At 42.6% G+C, this 18,831-nt stretch overlaps 1 protein-coding gene across 2 annotated transcripts in view; it reads right to left on the bottom strand.

The window, feature by feature from the left end:
• Window positions 1-1,212: 1,212 nt before the first annotated feature.
• The window catches only part of PRKAR2A (protein kinase cAMP-dependent type II regulatory subunit alpha), a 90,922-nt gene continuing 73,303 nt past the window's right edge, over window positions 1,213-18,831 (bottom strand). Inside the window, exons 7-11 of one of the 2 annotated variants that reach the window (XM_023231460.1) lie at window positions 16,108-16,209; window positions 15,870-15,944; window positions 10,251-10,316; window positions 6,829-6,970; window positions 4,877-6,371 (exon numbers count right to left, since the gene is read on the bottom strand). In XM_023231460.1, the coding sequence (XP_023087228.1) occupies window positions 6,238-6,371; window positions 6,829-6,970; window positions 10,251-10,316; window positions 15,870-15,944; window positions 16,108-16,209 (519 nt within the window). In that variant the 3' untranslated portion in view covers window positions 4,877-6,237. Of the gene's footprint in view, window positions 6,372-6,828; window positions 6,971-10,250; window positions 10,317-15,869; window positions 15,945-16,107; window positions 16,210-18,831 lie in introns of both variants that reach the window. The other variant, XM_023231461.2, reaches the window with a different exon arrangement.

Below are 18,831 nucleotides of genomic sequence, written 5' to 3'. Positions count from 1 at the left end.
GGATTACAGGTGTGAGCCACCATACCCAGCTCTCCTGGGTTTCATTGGTGAGTTTGTCTTCCTGGCAAGGGATACACAGGACACCCTTGCACATCATCTACAACAACTGAAATACCATGCTGTGATTGCTAATTTTATGTGTTAACTTGACTGGGCCATAGCGTGCCTGGATATTTGATCCAACATTATTCCAGATGTTTCTGTGAGGGTGTTTTTGGATAAGGTTTTTTTTTTTTTTAGACTGAGTTTCACTCTTGCCGCCCGTGCTGGAGTGAGTACAATGATGCAATCTTGGCTCACTGCAACATCCACCTCATGGGTTCAAGTGACTCTCCTACTTCAGCCTCCCAAATAGCTGGGATTATAGGCATGTGCCACCATGCTCGGCTAATATTTGTGCTTTTAGTAGAGACTAGGTTTCACCATGTTGGCCAGGCTGGTCTCAAACTCCTGACCTCAGGTGATCTGCCTGCCTCCACCTCCCAAAGTGCTGGGATTACAGGCCTGAGCCATCGTGCCCAGCCTGGATAAGACTAACATTTAATTTGGTACAGAAGTAAAGCAGATGACGTTCCCTAATGTGTGTCGGCCTCGTCCAATCAGTCGAAGGCGTGAATAGAACAAAAAGGCCAACTCTTCCCCAAGTAAGAAAGAATTCTCTTTCCTGACCACTTTTGAACTGGGACATTGTCTTTTTTCCTGCCTTTGGACTCTTAACTGAAACACTGGTTCTTCCTGGGTCTTGAGCCTGCTGTGGAACTGGAACTAAACCACTGGCTCTCCTGGGTCTCCAGCTAGCCAATTCACCTTGCAGATCTTGGGACTTGCCCGCCTCCATAACTGTGTGAGCCAGTTCCTTATAATAAATCTTTAGGCTGGGTGCAGTGGCTCACACCTGTAATTTCAGCACTTTGGGAAGCTGAGACAGGAGGACTGCTTAAGCCCAGGAGTTCGAAACCAGCCTGGACAACATAGTGAGATCCTGTCACTGAAAAAAAAAAAAAATCTTTATACACACACACATACACACCCCCTACTGACTGCTTCTCTGGAGAACCCTGACTAGTACAAGGGGTCCCTAATTTTCAAGGGCTCATACCCCAATCCCAGATCTGCCAGAAGAGTGAATCTGCCAAAGAAGTGCTATGACGGCCTGGAGCCCTGAAACAAAATGGCAAACACATAACATAAGACTGCACCAGAAAGTCAGACATGATTTGTCAGCCTTTATTAATCAAGAGTAAAGCCAAGCCCTAGGGTTTCCTTAACAACAACAAAAAGAACATCAACCTTGTTTATGGCAAACAGTGACTTAATTCTTAATGACTGTTCATTATATGTTTAACACCACAGAGCAAGAATTGATCACGTTTCAATCACTTATTCTTCTGAGATTAAAATACAAGTTTAAAACAGATTAAAATAAAATTCACTCCAATGATTTAAAAAATAATTCCAATTGAAAGACATTTCAAACACTGTATGCAGAACTCAGGACCAAAAGAAGACCTTAAAACATTTTTTACCTTTGAGGTAGCACAATAATGCTGAATTAGATTTATTTTATTACAGTGAGCTTAAAAAAACAACACGGAATCTACCCTTTGCTCAAGGTGGGCTAAATGGTTTTACGCAAATCCCCCATGAGGTTAGTGACAGTTCTGGTCTTTTTTTTTTTTTTTTTTTTTTAAGTATAAAGATAGCCCTGCAGTGTGTAAAAGGAAACCTATAGGAAGGCTACTTCCCATAAAATAGACAATAGAATCATTGAGGAAACGTCAGCAGTCAAGACAGGAGGAACAAGAGGTCATCGTAGTGAAAAACCAAAACAACTTGTATCTTGGCAAGATTGGTTTACAAGTTCATGACAAGAACAAAAATTCCAACATCAGCCAACTGAAAATAAAAGATAAAAAATGACATTCATGGATCTTTTTACTTTTTCTCTGTGCAAAATGCTCTTCTTTCTAAATGAGAGAGGGTAGCTTGTACACTGTGACATGACATGAAATGCTGTGTGCCCAGGGTGCTGCTGGGTGCCAACAGCACCTCTCACTGAATACGATATTATTGTGTGCAGAGAAAATGGGCAATCGGAGGATAAACATAACCTCTCCTGGCTGGAGAACCATTTCTTGCCACTTTGCTGCTGAATTCACTCATTAAACTGCTCAAAGGAAAAGCTCTACCCTGACTTCTGAGAGTCGATAGCAATATATGTAACACAATTACATGTGAAGACTATTGACTAACAGGACAGTAGCACATGAACCTTTCCTTCAGAGAATTCAACCAAGAGAAGAGAGTGGGTGGGATAAGCTAGGGGTCAAAAGGAAGGCTCTCAGGAATATTCTCTACCATCCAAAATCAACAGCAAAGCCACAAAAGGGGCATGAGCTCTAACTCATTGAAGAGAACACCACAAAACAGTTAACAAAGGGATCTCTTCCCAACACATGCTCCTCTCCATGAGGCTCAACCATCAGTGCAGGGCTTGCCTGATGTGGACAATGTGGATACCTCAGCCCTGAGTTGAACTTGGTCTGCCACCTTTGATTCCCCATGCTGCAAAAAGAATTGGAACGCTCTCAGGTCCTGGCACTGTGGTAATGGCTATACCCTATTTCACTCACAGACGTCCTTATAGTCTCCCTTTCTCAAGCTATTAAATAGAACCCCTTAGGGATCCTGTATGCAGTGAGGGTCTGAACTGATGATCCACATGTCAATCAGTAGTTAGAGAAGGATGACTTTTTTTTTTTTGAGATAGGGTCCCACTTTGTCCCCCAGGCTGGAGTGCAGTGGCATGATCATGGCTCACTGCAGCTTCAATCTCCTGGGTTAAAGGAATCCTTTCACCTCAGCCTCCTGAGTGTGCGCCACCAGGTCCAGCTAATTGTTTTTTTAACTTTTCTTTTTTTTTTTTCTTGGTACAGGCAGGGTCTCCTTCTGTTACCCAGGATGGTTTGGAACTCCTGGGCTCAAGCAATCCTCCCACTTTGGCTTCCCAAAGTGCTAGGATTGCAGGCATGAGCCACCATGCCCAAACTGAGCAGGATGACTTAAACCTGATCAATTCTACTCCAAAACAGTAACCATCATTAAGTCAGGGGTGTCAAGGAGGACTCTGACGGGAAAGACTAGACTGGGATGTGTGCCAGAGCAGGACGAGAAGGCCCATCCCTAGCAGACTGCAGGAGAAACTCTGGCATAGAATTCACGGCCAGCCCTAACTAGTGTGATGGGTGACAGGGAGGAGGCATCTGCTTAGTGTTCAAACAAAATCCTCACAAGTTCTGGGGCTGGACCTCTATGTCACCCCTGAATCCCAATGTATCCATTACCTTTGCAAGAAACTGGTGTGATTCTTCTCTGTTAAGGGCAAGACCTGCTTTCTCAATTTACTTGATAATAAAGTAACACCATGGAAAACAAGAACCTCAAAAAAATGTGGGGTCACCACATAGGCTTTCCCAGTGCTAGCTGCCTGTTTTGGAGTATTAATTATAACCTTTCACAATTCTGAAGGCTGCAACGTAGGCTACAGAGGGCAGTCTGAAAAGAGTTCTTCTGCTTTTGCTTCATGGAGCTTAAGAAGAAAAGAGGAATTACCAAGGTTGTGGTGGGTTATTTACTCTGGAAATATCTTGGTTACATTGTCCGTGGCAAAAGCGGAAAGCCTAGCTTATGTGGACAGTCGAAAGTGAATGTGTGGGCCATTGTTATCTATGACAGAAATGACTCAAGCCCTAGCATGTAATCTCTTAGGGACTTAACAAGTTAAAAAGAAACAAAAAATGATATTGGAAATGGCCTCTTGATTTAATATAAACTTGGTTACAACATTCAAATTTATCTTTACGGAAATTTCACACTGCTCCTAGGAGCCCTAGGAGCATCTGATTCTAAGTTATTCTGAAGGAAAAAAAATTTATTCTGAAATATACCTTATTAGGATGATCACTGGACTTCTACCTGATATAATTAAAAGGCTAAATGGGTTTTAAATAAATACAAGCTAAATTACCTTCTTCTGGGGTTAACAATTAGAATCCCAAATACCCCAACATCTCAACTAGAAAGGCCTTCACAGTAATTCTATGAAATTGTAAATGATACCAAATTTTTTTTTTTTTTTTTGAGATGGAGTCTTGCACTGTCACCCGGGGTGGAGTGCAATGGTGCGATCTCGGCTCACTGTAACCTCCGCTTCCTGCGTTCAAGCAATTCTCCTGTCTCAGCCTCTCAAGTAGCTGGGATTACGGGCACCCACCACCACGCCTGGCTAATTTTTTGTATTTTTAGTAGAGATGGGGTTTCACTGTGTTGGCCAGGCTGGTCTTGAACTCCTGACCTTGTGATCCACCTGCCTTGGCCTCCCAAAGTGCTGGGATTACAGGAGTGGGTCACCGTGCCCAGCCGATGCCAATTTTTGAAAACAGATTTGATCTTTAGGATAAATGCCTGAGTTAGCTGACAAACTCCATATATATGAATATGTCCAAGTGAAATTACCTAAAGAGTAATTTTTTCTTTTCTTTTTTTTTTTTTAAAGAGACAGGGTCTCACTGTGTTGCCCAGACTGGAGTGCAGTGGCATGATCACAGCTCACTATAGCCTCGACCTCCTGGGCTCAAGTGATCCTCCCACTTCAGCCTCCTAAGTAGCTGGGACTACATGCTCAAACCACTACACCTGACAAATTAAAAAAATTTTTTTTCTTTTTGCCAGGCGCAGTGGCTCACGCCTGTAATCCCAACATTTTGAGAGGCTGAGGTGGGCGGATGACCTGATGTTGGGAGTTCGAGACCAACCTGACCAACATGGAGAAACCCCATCTCTATTAAAAATACAAAATAATTAGTCCAGCATGGTGGCGCATGCCTGTAATCCCAGTTATTCAGGAGGCTGAGGCAGGAGAATTGCTTGAACCTGGGAGGCGGAGGTTGCGATGAGCCAAGGCTGTGCCATTGCACTCTGGCCTGGGCAACAAGAGTGAAACTCCATCTCAACAACAACAACAACAACAACAACAACAATTTTTTTTTTGTAGAGACAGGGTCTCACTTTGTTGCCTAGGCTGGTCTTGAGCGATCCTCCCAGCTCAGCCTCCCAAAGCACTACCATTATAGGCATGAGCCATTGAGCCTGGCCTGAGAATTTTCTTTAATTTCAAAAAAATAGCTGCTGCTTCTTTAAAGAGTTTAAAAATTGATGGGTTCAATGGCAAAGCTACACAACAACTCTGGAGTAGAAAGAAAGAGCTCTCTTTATAGTATAACCTCTTTCCAGCATACTGCCACTGGCCAGTAGGGGCAACTGCAAACAAATGGTAGGAGTTGCCCAGGAAGGTATTTGGGTTGGACAAAGTGATAGCAACCCTCCAGACCCTGGCTCCTTATAAATGGATAGCAATTCATTCATGCAGACTGCACAGAAATTAAACAAAACCTACTAAAAAGATTTAAAAAACCCACAAAATCCCCAACCCAGAAAACCTTTCCTGGCCCTCTACTAACAGTAAAATGTGCTAAGCCCAAATTTTCTGCTTTAACATGGGTCCCACTGACCTATCAGTCTGCTCTGGGGTGCTGACCTGCTGGGTCCTGAGCAGGGTCTTTCCCTAAGCATCACTGTGGGTTTGGAGACAGCTGTTATGTGTGCAGCTGTCAGCAGAAAGTACAATGCCACTGGGCTACATATGTCCATACCATCCACCACCATTTCCCACTGTAAAACCACAGGCTGTGACTGTGAACAAATGTGGACTTTCTCAAGGGACAAATGAGGAGACTGAAGGCTACATTTCCTCCTTTGAGAACGATTAGAGAGTGTCTACAGTTACACAACAGGTTTTTGCAGATCCTGTGGTAACTTCCAAAAGTAAGAGTAGCAGCAAGAGAGGAAAGGAGCATGTTTATACTTTGGACTTTGTATCAGGCACTTAAATTGTTGGAGAGACATGCTGTTTTGAACCAAAGATGTAAAAACTGGGTTGGAGTAATCTTTACAAATGGTCTAATAATGGGCTTTCAGAAGCAAAGTGGAGGTATGGGTTGAACCTCTGCCCATCCTTTAGTGCTGACTATCAAGTTTTCTAAATGCCCATAACCACAGCAATGGCAGCAGTGGTGGCAACAGCAGGAACAGTTCTGTCATGTTTGTTTTCTGTATGTGTTCTGTGGCTGACCGGAAGGTTTTGGTGTCACACTAAGAAGGCTCTGGGGTATGGCACACCTACTGCCCGAGGTTGCCCAGATCCATGCTGGAGCCAAACATCTTCACCAGCTGTTCCTCATAGTGTGAGATGTTCCTCTTCATGATGTCCATGCAGGGCCCCAGAAGCCTCTCGAATGCTTGTACATCCATAACTGCATTGTTAAAAAGAGATGAGGGCGAGAATGAATTCAAGTCATTTCCCTCATGCAAACCTTTTCCTAAACACACCCATTCATGTTGTAGGAGATTACACCTTGGGACACTGGCTACTTGCAAAAAGGGATGTTTCTACATGAATTCAGAAACTGTGTCATCCAAGTTAGAGACTTTACAGAGTCCAGCAGCACCTGTTCTCCCCATTCTCCCACAGCCCTGGACATCAGTTCTTTTCATATGGCTAAAGGGCCTGCATGCCTGTCTTGCTCACAGGCTGTCATCAATGCTCAGAAATGTTTGCTGAAAGTATCCATTCATCCATCTCTGGTGGTCATATGAACTGCCTAGGCCTAGACAGCAGTAAAAGATGGCAGAATACGTCAAGGCTTGCTGATGGGAAAAAAATACTACACGTTAGAAAAAGAGTATTAATGCATAAAGAATTTTTCTTACCTAAGCATTTGACATCTCCAACTGCATAAGCTGAGGCAGCTCTGGGTTTGTTGGTGACCAGGGCAAGCTCTCCAAAGTACTGCCCCTTATGGCAGCGGGCAATCTCGACCTCCTGGTTCCCACCATCCTTGTTTGATTTAGTCTACAGCAGGCAAAGAACATGACCTAGGCTGACTCCAGGATCACAGCTGGGCATGTCCAGTTGCACACACATGCACTGTTCTCAGCACACTCCACACAATTACTGAGGCACTCACTTTGCAGAAAATTCACTAACGGTACCATGTAAACTCCACAGACTAATCTCAGTGGTCTGGTTTGATCAGAGGAGTTTGTTTTTCACCTAGGGCTCCATCTGAGTCCTAACATTTTTAAGGTAATCTACAGCCATACCACTCTGAACATGCCCAATCTTGTTTAAATAAGGACAATGCTTCTCTCAGGTAATGAGCCACAAACTTGGGCTATTTCTCTGAGTTGAGACTACGCCTTCAACAACATTTTACAGTGACAAAATCCGCCAAGCTCTCCACCTTCTTCTTTTTTTTTTTTTTAAGAGACAGGGTCTCACTCTGTCACCAAGGCTGGAGTTCAGAGGAATGATCATAGCTCACGCAGCCTTGAACTGCTGGCCTCAAGCAATCCTCCTGTCTTGGCCTCCCAAAGTGCTCGGATTACAGGAGTGATTCACTGCTTCTGGCTAACAAATTTCTTTTTAAGTACTATCTGTATCTTAAGTTAGTGGTCCCTCCTCCCTTTTTTTTTTTTTTGAGACAGTCTTGCTCTGCTGCCCAGGCTAGAGTGCAGTGGCATGATTTCTGATCACTGCAAGCTCCGCCTCCCGGGTTCATGCCATTCTCCTGCCTCAGCCTCCCGAGTAGCTGAGACTACAGGCGCCCGCTACCACGCCCAGCTAATTTTTTTTGTATTTTTAATAGAGACAGGGTTTCACCATGTTCGCCAGGATGGTCTTGAGCTCCTGACCTCGTGATCCACCCACCTCGGCCTCCCAAACTGCTGGGATTACAGGCGTGAGCCACTGCACCTGGCCTCCCTCCTCCCATTTTTTTTTTTTTGTTTTTTTTTTGAGACGGAGTCTTGCTCTGTCACCCAGGCTGGAGTGCTGTGGCTGGATCTCAGCTTACTTTAAGCTCCGCCTCCCAGGTTCACGCCATTCTCCTGCCTCAGCCTCCCGGGTAGCTGCGACTACAGGCACCGCCACCTTGCCCGGCTAGTTTTTTGTAGTTTTTAGTAGAGATGGGGTTTCACCGTGTTAGCCAGGATGGTCTCGATCTCCTGACCTCGTGATCCGCCCATCTCGGCCTCCCAAAGTGCTGGGATTACAGGCTTGAGCCACCGCGCCCGACCCCTCCTCCCATTTTTTAAAATAAGAGTTAAGTAACTAAATTTAAGATAATATACTACATTGTATTAATATCTAGAGTTTTTTTTTTTTTTAACAAATTCAACTGCTAACCAAAGTGATAATTTAAGTAAAAAATTGTTTAGAATTTTTTAGTAAGAATTAGTTTCAATCTCTAAGAACCACTTTATATTGTAGGCAGAAAGATAATTTCCTTTTTGGTTAATTTTTAAAACAAACAAAACTGCTACGCTGGCTTACACGGTTTAACCCTTCTTCCTTCTACACTTCCACCCTGTTGCTCTGAAGTTGGTCTGTTCCATCTGAGCCAACTTTCTCTTTCCAATTTCAGTAGCATTCTCTGGAGTTGCAGCCATATTTGTGCCCACTTAGTCCCTTCTCTAGAACAGGAGGGACTTATCACACCATCACATACGCACCAGCTCCAGCATTATGCAGGTTTTCTCGCAATGCACATTCTGATTCAGTAGATCTGGGGAAAAGCTCATGACTCTACACTTCTGACAAACCTCCCACCCCCCAATATCCCAGTGCCATGCTGCTGCTGATCTTATGCACCTAACACTATGCTGTGATCATAGCAGGTGTCAATGAGTATCTGAGAAATTTACAAACATCACTGATCCAAAAACTGTAAATAAAATGACACAGACATTTCAAACTATTGTTTTCTTTTTTTTTTTTTTCTTTTTGAGAGGGAGTTTCACTCTGTCGCCCAGGCTGGAGTGCAGTGGCGTGATCTGGGCTCACTGCAAGCTCCGCCTCCCGGGTTCATGCCATTCTCCTGCCTCAGCCCCCGAAGTAGCTGGGACTACAGGCACCCGCCACCACGCCCGGCTAATTTTTTGTATTTTTAGTAGAGACGGGGTTTCACTGTGTTAGCTAGGATGGTCTTGATCTCCTGACCTCGTGATCCGCCTGCCTCAGCCTCCCAAAGTGCTGGGATTACAGGCGTGAGCGACTATGACCAGCTACTTATTAACTGTTACTCAATATATTTTGCAAAAGTTTTCATATTAGTTCGACTTAGTATTATATATAACTGTTTTAACAAACTCTATATTCTCAAAAAAGAAAAAAAAAACTGAAAAATCTGGTGATGATAGATTTACCGGTAAGTCATTCCTTCTACTCATAGCTCCTCAGTTTTCTAGGTCACATCATCCATTAAATGACCACAGTTATCCTAGAGACCTCTTCTAGTAGTGTTCTAAAAAGGAAGCTTTCTTCATATTCATCCCTTCCAATCTCTTTTTATTATATAATTTCCCTATTTTCTTTCCTTTTTCTTTTTTTCAAAGACAGGGTTTTGCTCTGTCACCCAGGCTGGAGTGCAGCGGCACAATCACAGTTCACTGCAGCCTCAATCTCTTGGCTCAAGAGATCCTCTTGCCTAGGCCTCAAAAGTGCTAGGATTACGGGTGTGAGACACTGCGCCCAGCCCCATTTTCTTTTTTCTTTTTTTGACGGAGTCTTGCTCTGTCACCCAGGCTGCAGTGCAGTGGCGCAATCTTGGCTCACTGCAAGCTCTGCCTCTCAGGTTCATGCCATTCTCCTGCCTCAGCCTAATGAGTAGCTGGGACTACACGCGCCCGCCACCATGCTGGCTAATTTTTTTTGGTATTTTTAGTAGAGATGGGGTTTCACTGTGTTAGCCAGGATGGTCTCCATCTCCTGACCTCATGATCCGCCCGCCTCAGCCTCCCAAAGTGCTGGGATACAGGCGTGAGTCACCGTGCCTGGCTCCAGCCCCCATTTTCTATTAGGGTTTTTATCTTTTTCTTATTGATTTGTAGGCCGATATTCCCTAAATCATTAATTACATGGCAGACGCAAAGGCAGTAAGAATAGGAATATACTAAATCTATATTTAATCTAAATATACTAAATCTATACTAATGGGCTTAAACATAGGTCTCTGCCAGTCACACATCTCACATAACAATGACGGTTTGCTGCATTCAACACACTTCACATTATTTAAAGCAAACCGTTACTTTCTGTGTGTACACCATAACCTATAAACTGATAAACTCACCTTGCTTCTAATCAAGATGCTCACTTCACCAGACTCTATGATGTAAAAGCTATCAGCCTTTTCACCCTGAAAGAAAAAGGAGGTCAGGTCAGAGCCATACCTAGTATTGAAGGGGAATAAAGAAATAGTTTGCTTTTTCACTGCTTAAGCTCTGATTTGTATTTATTTTTTTAACTCTACAAATGAATCAATAGTAAACAAATTCAAAGTAGGCTGGGCATGGTGGCTCACACCTGTAATCCCAGCACTTTGGGAGGCTGAGGCAGGCAGATCACGAGGTCAGGAGATCGAGGCCATCCTGGCCAACATGGTGAAACTCGTCTCTACTAAAAATACAAAAATTAGCCAGACGTGGTGGCGCGTGCCTATAATCCCAGCTACTGGGGAGGCTGAGGCAGGAGAATCGCTTGAACCAGAGAGTCGGAGGTTGCAGTGAGCTGAGGTTGCGCCACTATACTCCAGCCTGGCGACATAGCGAGACTCCACCTCAAAAAAACAAAAAACAAAACAAAACAAAAAACAAATTCAGAACAAAATGAAGAGGATTCTGATCATTGGGACATCAACCTAACTACAACTGACACATCTCCCACTTCTTAGCATGAACCACTCACATTTATCTCCATTAATGTGCCCAGGTTGCCAAGTGCATAAAGCATCACTGTTCTGATTGCTCATGTTGGTCTGATATTGAAATCTATGACAGGAACCAGCAGCCAAGGTGGCTGCAGACAATGTCAAAGTGATTCCTGGCTACACCTGAAGTATGGGGTCCAGGGATAATCTTGAACCATTAAATATAACTCTCAACAGGACAGCATGGATCTGGAAGGTTCTGTCTTGGTGAGAGAGGTACTTTGATGTTACCCTTATGAACCTTAGGCTTTTGCTTGTTTTATTTCGTATTTTTAATTATTTATTTTTCTGGAAACAGGGCCTTGCTCTGTTGCCCAGGTTGGAGTGCAGTAGTGTGATCATGGCTCACTGCAGCCTCAACCTCCCAGGCTCAAGTGATACGCCTGCCTCAGCCTCCCAAGTAGCTGAGACTACATGTGCACATCACCATGGTCAGCTAATTTTTGTATATTTTGCAGAGACAGAGTTTCGCCCTACTGCTCAGGCTGATCTCAAACTCCTGGGCTCAACTGATCCACCCACCTCTGCCTCCCAAAGTGCTGGGATTACAGGCATGAGCCTACTTGTTTTGATTTTAAACCACATGGTTGAACCAGTCATTTACTTAATTCAACAAGTAATTTATTTACCAAGTTATTTACTATGTGCAAGGCACTGTTTTAGGCATGTGAAATACACCCAGTGGACAAAACGAATACCCCTTGGCCTTGTAGAACTTACACTCTGACAGGGTAAACAAACTTTAAACAGTCAACATAATAAATCAGTAAATTATATTGTTCTGTTGCAAGGCGATAAGTGCTACACGAAACGAGTAAAACAGGGAATGTGAGATCTGGAGTGCTGGGGAAGGAGTGGGTATCCTATACATGAGAGCTTTACTGAGGCTGGGTGTGGTGGTTCATTCCTGTAATCCCAGCACTTAGGGAGACCAAGGCTGGAGGACTGCTTGAGGCCGGGAGTTCAATACTAACCTGGACAATACAGTGAGACTCTGTCTCAACAAACAAAAAATTTAGAAAATTAGCTGGGCACAGTGACATATAACTGCAGCCCAAGCTACTAGGGAGGCTAAGGCGGGAGGATCACGTGAGCCCAGGAGGTGAAAACTGCAGTGAGCCGTGATCCTGCCGCTGCACTCCAGCCTGAGCAACAATGAGATCCTGCCTCTTAGGAAACGGAAAAAAAAAAAAAAAGGAGTTTGAGAAGGTGAGATTTGAGCAAAGACTGGGAGGACGTCTGAGTTAGGCATGCAGATATACGTGAAGCAGCTTTCAGGCACACTTCATTCAGTTTCTGACCCCTCACTATTAATTTCTGGAACAAATACCATCTACATCAGATAATGCAATATTACTCATGCATTCTCACTCTGTGTGGGTCTTATGTCTTCAGTGAGAATCTACTGACCTCCTTTTTCTTTCAGGGTGAAAAGGCTGATAGCTTTTACATCATAGAGTCTGGTGAAGTGAGCATCTACTTCACCAGAGAATCTACTTTTGAGGCTTTCACAAACTTCATGTCCTTTGACCATCACACAGAGCCCCACGTGGGCACCATACACAGCTAGGATGACGTTTCTGAGTCAATCTAATCCCAGGACATATCACTGCCCCCATATGAGTAAATGCCACAGCTTTACAAAGGGGTGCCTGTGGGTTTCTGCCCTGCTATTTTGGGTAGGTATCCTACAACCAGCAGAGCCAAATAACCATGAAGTTCTAGCATTACACAAACAGCTGCATGATAGGAGCTGACAAAGGATGAAGAGCCATGAAAGAAACTTAGTAGGAGCCAGAAGCAGAGTCACAAAGAGGGAGAGGTTATTTTACCAAGAAGAGGGTGATGAAAAGGGAAGATCTGTGTGGTAGGAAAGATCTGCAAGTGATAGGTGGTGAAGGATAGTGCTTGAGCCCTTTTGTTTAGATAGGTGTATAACATCCACCATTTAAAGTGCTCACATTTCAAGGCTATACATTGATGACTTTTTACAAATGTATAAATCTGTATAACCAGCCTGGCCAACATGGTGAAATCCCGTTTCTACTAAAAACAAAAGCAAACAAACAAACAAAATTAGTCAAGTATAGTGGCACATGCCTCTGGTCCCAGCTACTAGGGAGGCTGAGGCACAAGACTTGCTTCAACTCGGGAGGCAGAGGTTACAGTGAGCTGAGATCACGCCACTGCACTCCATCCTGGGTAACAGAGCGAGACTCTGTCTCAAAAAAAAAAAAAAGTATTTACTGAAGAGTAGTAAAAACATATGTCTACACAAAGGATGGGCATGGTGGCTCACACCTGTAATCCTAGCACTTTGGGAGGCTGAGCTGGGCGGATCATTTGAGGTCAGATATTCGAAACCAGCCTGGCAAACACGGTGAAACCCTGTCTCTACTAAAAATACAAAAATTAGCCAGGCATGGTGGCGTGAACCTTTAGTCCCAACTATCCAGCAGGCTGAGGCATGAGAATTGTTTGAATCCGGGAGGCAGAGGTTGCAGTGAGCTGAGATTATGTCACTGTACTCCAGCCTGGGTGACAGAGCAAGACTATGTCTCATTAAAAAGAAAAAAAAAGCGGGAGGCTGAGGCAGGAGAACTGCTTGAACGTGGGAGGTGGAGGTTATGGTGAGCTGAGATCGCACCATTGCACTCCAGCCTGGGCAGCAAGAGCAAAACTCCGTTTCAAAAAGAAAACAGAAAAATGAAAAAAAAATTACATTTGTACAATGAAATACTATTCAGCAAAAGGAATGATCTACTGATACATACAACATGGATAAATCTCAAAAATATTATGCTAAGAGAAAGCAGCCAGATACAAAAACTATACATTGCATGATTTCATTTATATTAAATTGTAGAAAGGAATTTCTACAGTGATAGAAAACATCAATGGTTTCTAGGAATGTGAGTGTGGGGGAGGGTAGTGACTGCAAATGCAAATACAAACAAGGAACTGTATGGATGGTGGAAATACCACACTGGGGATGGTTACAAAACTCTTCCAATTTGTATACTTAAACTTAGTAATTTTATTGTATGTAAAATACACTGTAACAAAGCTGACCAAAACAAATGAAACAACATAAAATGTAGTTTCTGATTCAGCAGGTCTAGTGGGGGGCCCAAGAACTTGCATTCCTAACAATTCTAACATTCTCAGATGATGCTGATTACTGCTGGTCCTGGGATCTCACTTTGAGAAGCCTTGGTCCAGTGAGATACGTTGACAAAAGGGGCCTATAATAAGCCCCTTTTAATATCATCTTAATTAATGTCCATTCTGTACCACTACCTGTCTACCTTGAAGATAGATAATATCAAGAGCACAGACAATCAAGAAAACACTATGACTTTCCACATCTCCTGACACACTTCGTGAAAACCCAGTATGAGACAGGCCTAAAACCTTCAGGATGAATTGGAGGTCCTTTGAATGTTACTTAAAGCACCTTAGATTCAGAAGCAAATGTGGCCAGTTAACATCTCCCATTTCTGAAACTCAGTCCTACATTCTTACCATACCATGATACCTGCTCTGAAACACAGCTCACACCACTGGCCTTTGCTAATATTGTTTTTTTTTGCTCTGAAGGACCTTTCCCTGATTCCAAACATTGAAATTGCACTTGTCTTTTAAGCCCATCTCAAATGGCATTTCCTTGATGAAATCGTATGTATTACTTCCATTTCTGTGTTCTCACTGTCATTCATACACTCCTCCATCATAGTGCTTATCTTATCTGGTCCTACCTATCTTAATAAATGTTTATAGAATATACCAATTTCTAATTAAAAGAATTATTAATAGTAAGGGCTCCTAGAAAACAAATACATTTAGAGATGTGACTCAGAGTAGACATCATATTTTTGTTAGTCCTTTATCTCTTCCAGGGGAGCTTTCTTTTCCCCTTTTAGGGTAAGTCTGATTAGTCCTTGTGGTTCTAGTGGGGCCAACTCCACCCACAGGACCCATGCCTTTCCTCCTCGTGGTCTCAGTATTGGGTTCAAGGATAAGCATATCACCCAACCTAGGCCAATCATGTATCTTCTCAGTGCTCTTGAGCCAGAACCATAGGCAGAGAAGCTGATACCTGGAAAAGTCCAATACTATTTATGTTTTATTAAAAATACAAACACAGTGGATAAAGAAAATTATTAGACAGTACTCATTACAATGATCTAGCCCACTGTTTAGTAATCCTTACTGTATCCCAAAATAACATGAGAAAAATGCACAAAGGAAATACCAGACATCTTACAAATTTGGTTAATCACTGAAGACTGTGGGCTCTGATTTGTGTTAGATTAGCCAAAAGGATGCCTTTGTGTCAAATATAGAAAGTTAGAGGGCAGAACTCTTTAACCTTCCCCAGGTTCTAATACCAATGGATGAAACTTACTTAAGGTCAAAAGAAAATGACATCCAAAGAACAAACACTAGAAGCCAAGGAAAGGTGAGCGGAAGCAAGAGATCTGCATGTGTCAGTAAGATGGACATCAATAAGCTTCAGGGGACTATATAATTGTCCTCTGAAGTGTGATCTATTACCTAGTAATAAGAGCTCCCAACAGTGGGAGAACATAGAAGTTTTTTTGTTTTTGTTTTTTTTAATTTGAAATGGAGTCTCGCTCTGTTGTCCAGGCTGGAGGCAGTGGTGCAATCTCAACTCACTGCAACCTCCGCCTCCTGGGTTCAAGCAGTTCTCCTGCCTCAGCCTCCCGAGTGGCTGGGATTACAGGCGTGGGCCACCATGCCCAGCTAATTTTTGTATTTTTAGTAGAGATGGAGTTTCACCATGTTGGCCAGGCTGGTCTGGAACTCCTGGTCTCAAGTGATTCACCTGCCTCAGCCTCCCGAAGTGTTGGGATTACAGGTGTGAGCCACTATGTCTGGCAAGAAGTTTTTGAGATAAATGATGTACTAGTTATTCAGGAGTGACTTCCAGGAAAGGAGCTGTGTAAAGCCCTCACTCACCTGAGTGATTATGCGTTCTCCATCCTTATAGAGCTTCTCTCCTATTACATCCACTATCTTCATTCGTTCTGACACCTGAAACGACAAATTCACAAATAAAAGGAAAAGACCTTAATTGAAAGTCACAATAGCTATGCAACACAGAAATGGGATTAGAATAGCATGATTTGAAAACCTAACAACAGAATAGTTTTAATTCCTGATCCCCATGAACAGATTCTCATTCAAGCCACTTTACCTCTAGTGATTTAAGGAGGGGCACAGACTCAATAAATGATTCAAACATCTTCCTCTTCTTTGCATTATTTTTCACTATGATTCTTCTAAAAGTCACCCGGTCCTATAAGAAAGAATATGAAAATTCTAATAAATGCCTATATACAGGAACATCTATGGTTTAATAAACTGGCCAAAGCAAATATTAGAGGAATACGTAAGTTACTGTGTTAATTAAGTGTTAATTGATACTTTAATCTTGACTCATCACTGGAAGAAAAGGACCTGTAGCCTGAGCCAGCCAGTTGCCCACATGCTGTTGTTTGCTATCTAACACTCAATAGGTGCCACCTATGGGTCATAAATAGAACACAAAACAGAAAACGCCTAAACATTTGTGAGCTCACTGTTACTGTTCAATGTCATAAACTGGCACAAGACAGGGATGCTCTCTCTCACCACTCTTATTCAACATAGTGTTGGAAGTTCTGGCTAGGGCATTTAGGCAAGAGAAAGAAATAAAGGGTATTCAGTTAGGAAAAGAAGAAGTCAAATTGTCCCTGTTTGCAGATGACATGATTGTATATCTAGAAAACCCCACTGTCTCAGCCCAAAATCTCCTTAAGCTGATAAGCAACTTTAGCAAAGTATCAGGATACAAAATTAATGTGCAAAAATCACAAGCATTCTTATACACCAATAACAGACAAACAGAGAGCCAAATCATGAATGAACTTCCATTCAAAATTGCTTCAAAGAGAATAAAATACCTAGGAATCCAACTTACAAGGGATGTAAAGGACCTCTTCAAGGAGAACTACAAACCACTGCTCAGTGAAATAAAAGAGGACACAAACAAATGGAAGACCATACCATGCCCATGGATAGGAAGAATCAATATTGTGAAAATGGCCATACTGCCCAAGGTAATTTATATTATGCCATCCCCATCAAGCTACCAATGACTTTCCTCACAAAATTGGAAAAAACTGCTTTAAAGTTCATATGGAACCAAAAAAGAGCCCGCATTGCCAAGACAATCCTAAGTCAAAAGAACAAAGCTAGAGGCATCACGCTACCTGACTTCAAACTATACTACAAGGCTACAGTAACCAAAACAGCATGGTACTGGTACCAAAACAGAGATATAGACCAATGGAACAGAACAGAGCCCTCAGAAATAATACCACACATCTACAGCCATCTGATCTTTGACAAACCTGACAAAAACAAGAAATGTGGAAAGGATTTCCTATTTAATAAATGGTGCTGGGAAAGCTGGCTAGCCATAAGCAGAAAGCTGAAACTGGATCCTTTCCTTACTCCTTATACGAAAATTAATTCAGGATGGATTAGAGACTTAAATGTTAGACCTAATACCATAAAAACCCTAGAAGAAAACCTAGGTAATACCATTCAGGACATAGGCAGGGCAAGGACTTCATGTCTAAAACACCAAAAGCAACGGCAACAAAAGCCAAAATTGACAAATGGGATCTAATTAAACTAAAGAGCTTCTGCACAGCAAAAGAAACTACCATCAGAGTGAACAGGCAACCTACAGAATGGGAGAAAATTTTTGCAATCCACTCATCTGACAAAGGGCTAATATCCAGAACCTACAAAGAACTCAAACAAATCTACAAGAAAAAAACAAACTCCATCAAAAAGTGGGCAAAGGATATGAACAGACATTTCTCAAAAGAAGACATTCATACAGCAAACAGACACATGAAAAAATGCTCGTCATCACTGGCCATCAGAGAAACGCAAATCAAAACCACAATGAGATACCATCTCACACCAGTTAGAATGGCAATCATTAAAAAGTCAGGAAACAACAGGTGCTGGAGAGGATGTGGAGAAATAGGAACACTTTTACACTGTTGGTGGGATTGTAAACTAGTTCAACCATTGTGGAAAACATTATGGTGATTCCTCAAGGATCTAGAACTAGAAATACCACATGACCCAGCCATTGCATTACTGGATTATAAATCATGCTGCTATAAAGACACATGCACACGTATGTTTACTGTGGCACTATTCACAATAGCAAAGACTTGGAATCAACCCAAATGTCCATCAGTGACAGACTGGATTAAGAAAATGTGGCACATATACACCATGGAATACTATGCAGCCATAAAAAGATGAGTTCGTGTCCTTTGTAGGGACATGGGTGCAGCTGGAAACCATCATTCTCAGCAAACTTTCGCAAGAACAGAAAACCAAACACCGCATGTTCTCACCAATAGATGGGAATTGAACAATGAGATCACTTGGACAAAGTGCTGGGGTTACAGGAGTGAGCCACCATGCCCCGCCAATCTTCCACATTTTTAAAGTTTTATTTTATATTCCAAGATATGGCCTATTTGGTTGAATAGGCTTGAAAAAAATGTTCATTCTGTTGTTGCTGTGTGCAGTGTTCTAGAAATTTCACATAGCTTTTGTTAATTAATGGTGTTAAGTTCTTCTATATCCTAGCTGACACCAGCTGATTTTCTGTTTGTTTGTTCTTTTTTTTTCGTTTTGTTTTTGCTTTTGAGATGGAGTTTTGCTCTTGTTGAATGTACCTGTTGGCAGCTCTGGATTTCAGGCTTTTCCAGCACCCCATCTGGGATATATGGGAACCCAGGAACTCACTGTCATGTCTCTCCTCAAGCCCCAATGTCCCTAGATAGTCTACTTTCTTTCCACCTTTCAGGGTCTTCCTATGTTTGCTATATTATGTCCAGAGTGG

The sequence above is a fragment of the Piliocolobus tephrosceles genome, chromosome 2 (genome assembly GCF_002776525.5).
Source record: "Piliocolobus tephrosceles isolate RC106 chromosome 2, ASM277652v3, whole genome shotgun sequence".
Lineage (NCBI taxonomy): Eukaryota > Metazoa > Chordata > Mammalia > Primates > Cercopithecidae > Piliocolobus > Piliocolobus tephrosceles.
This window is presented reverse-complemented; position numbering and strand designations above follow the sequence as displayed.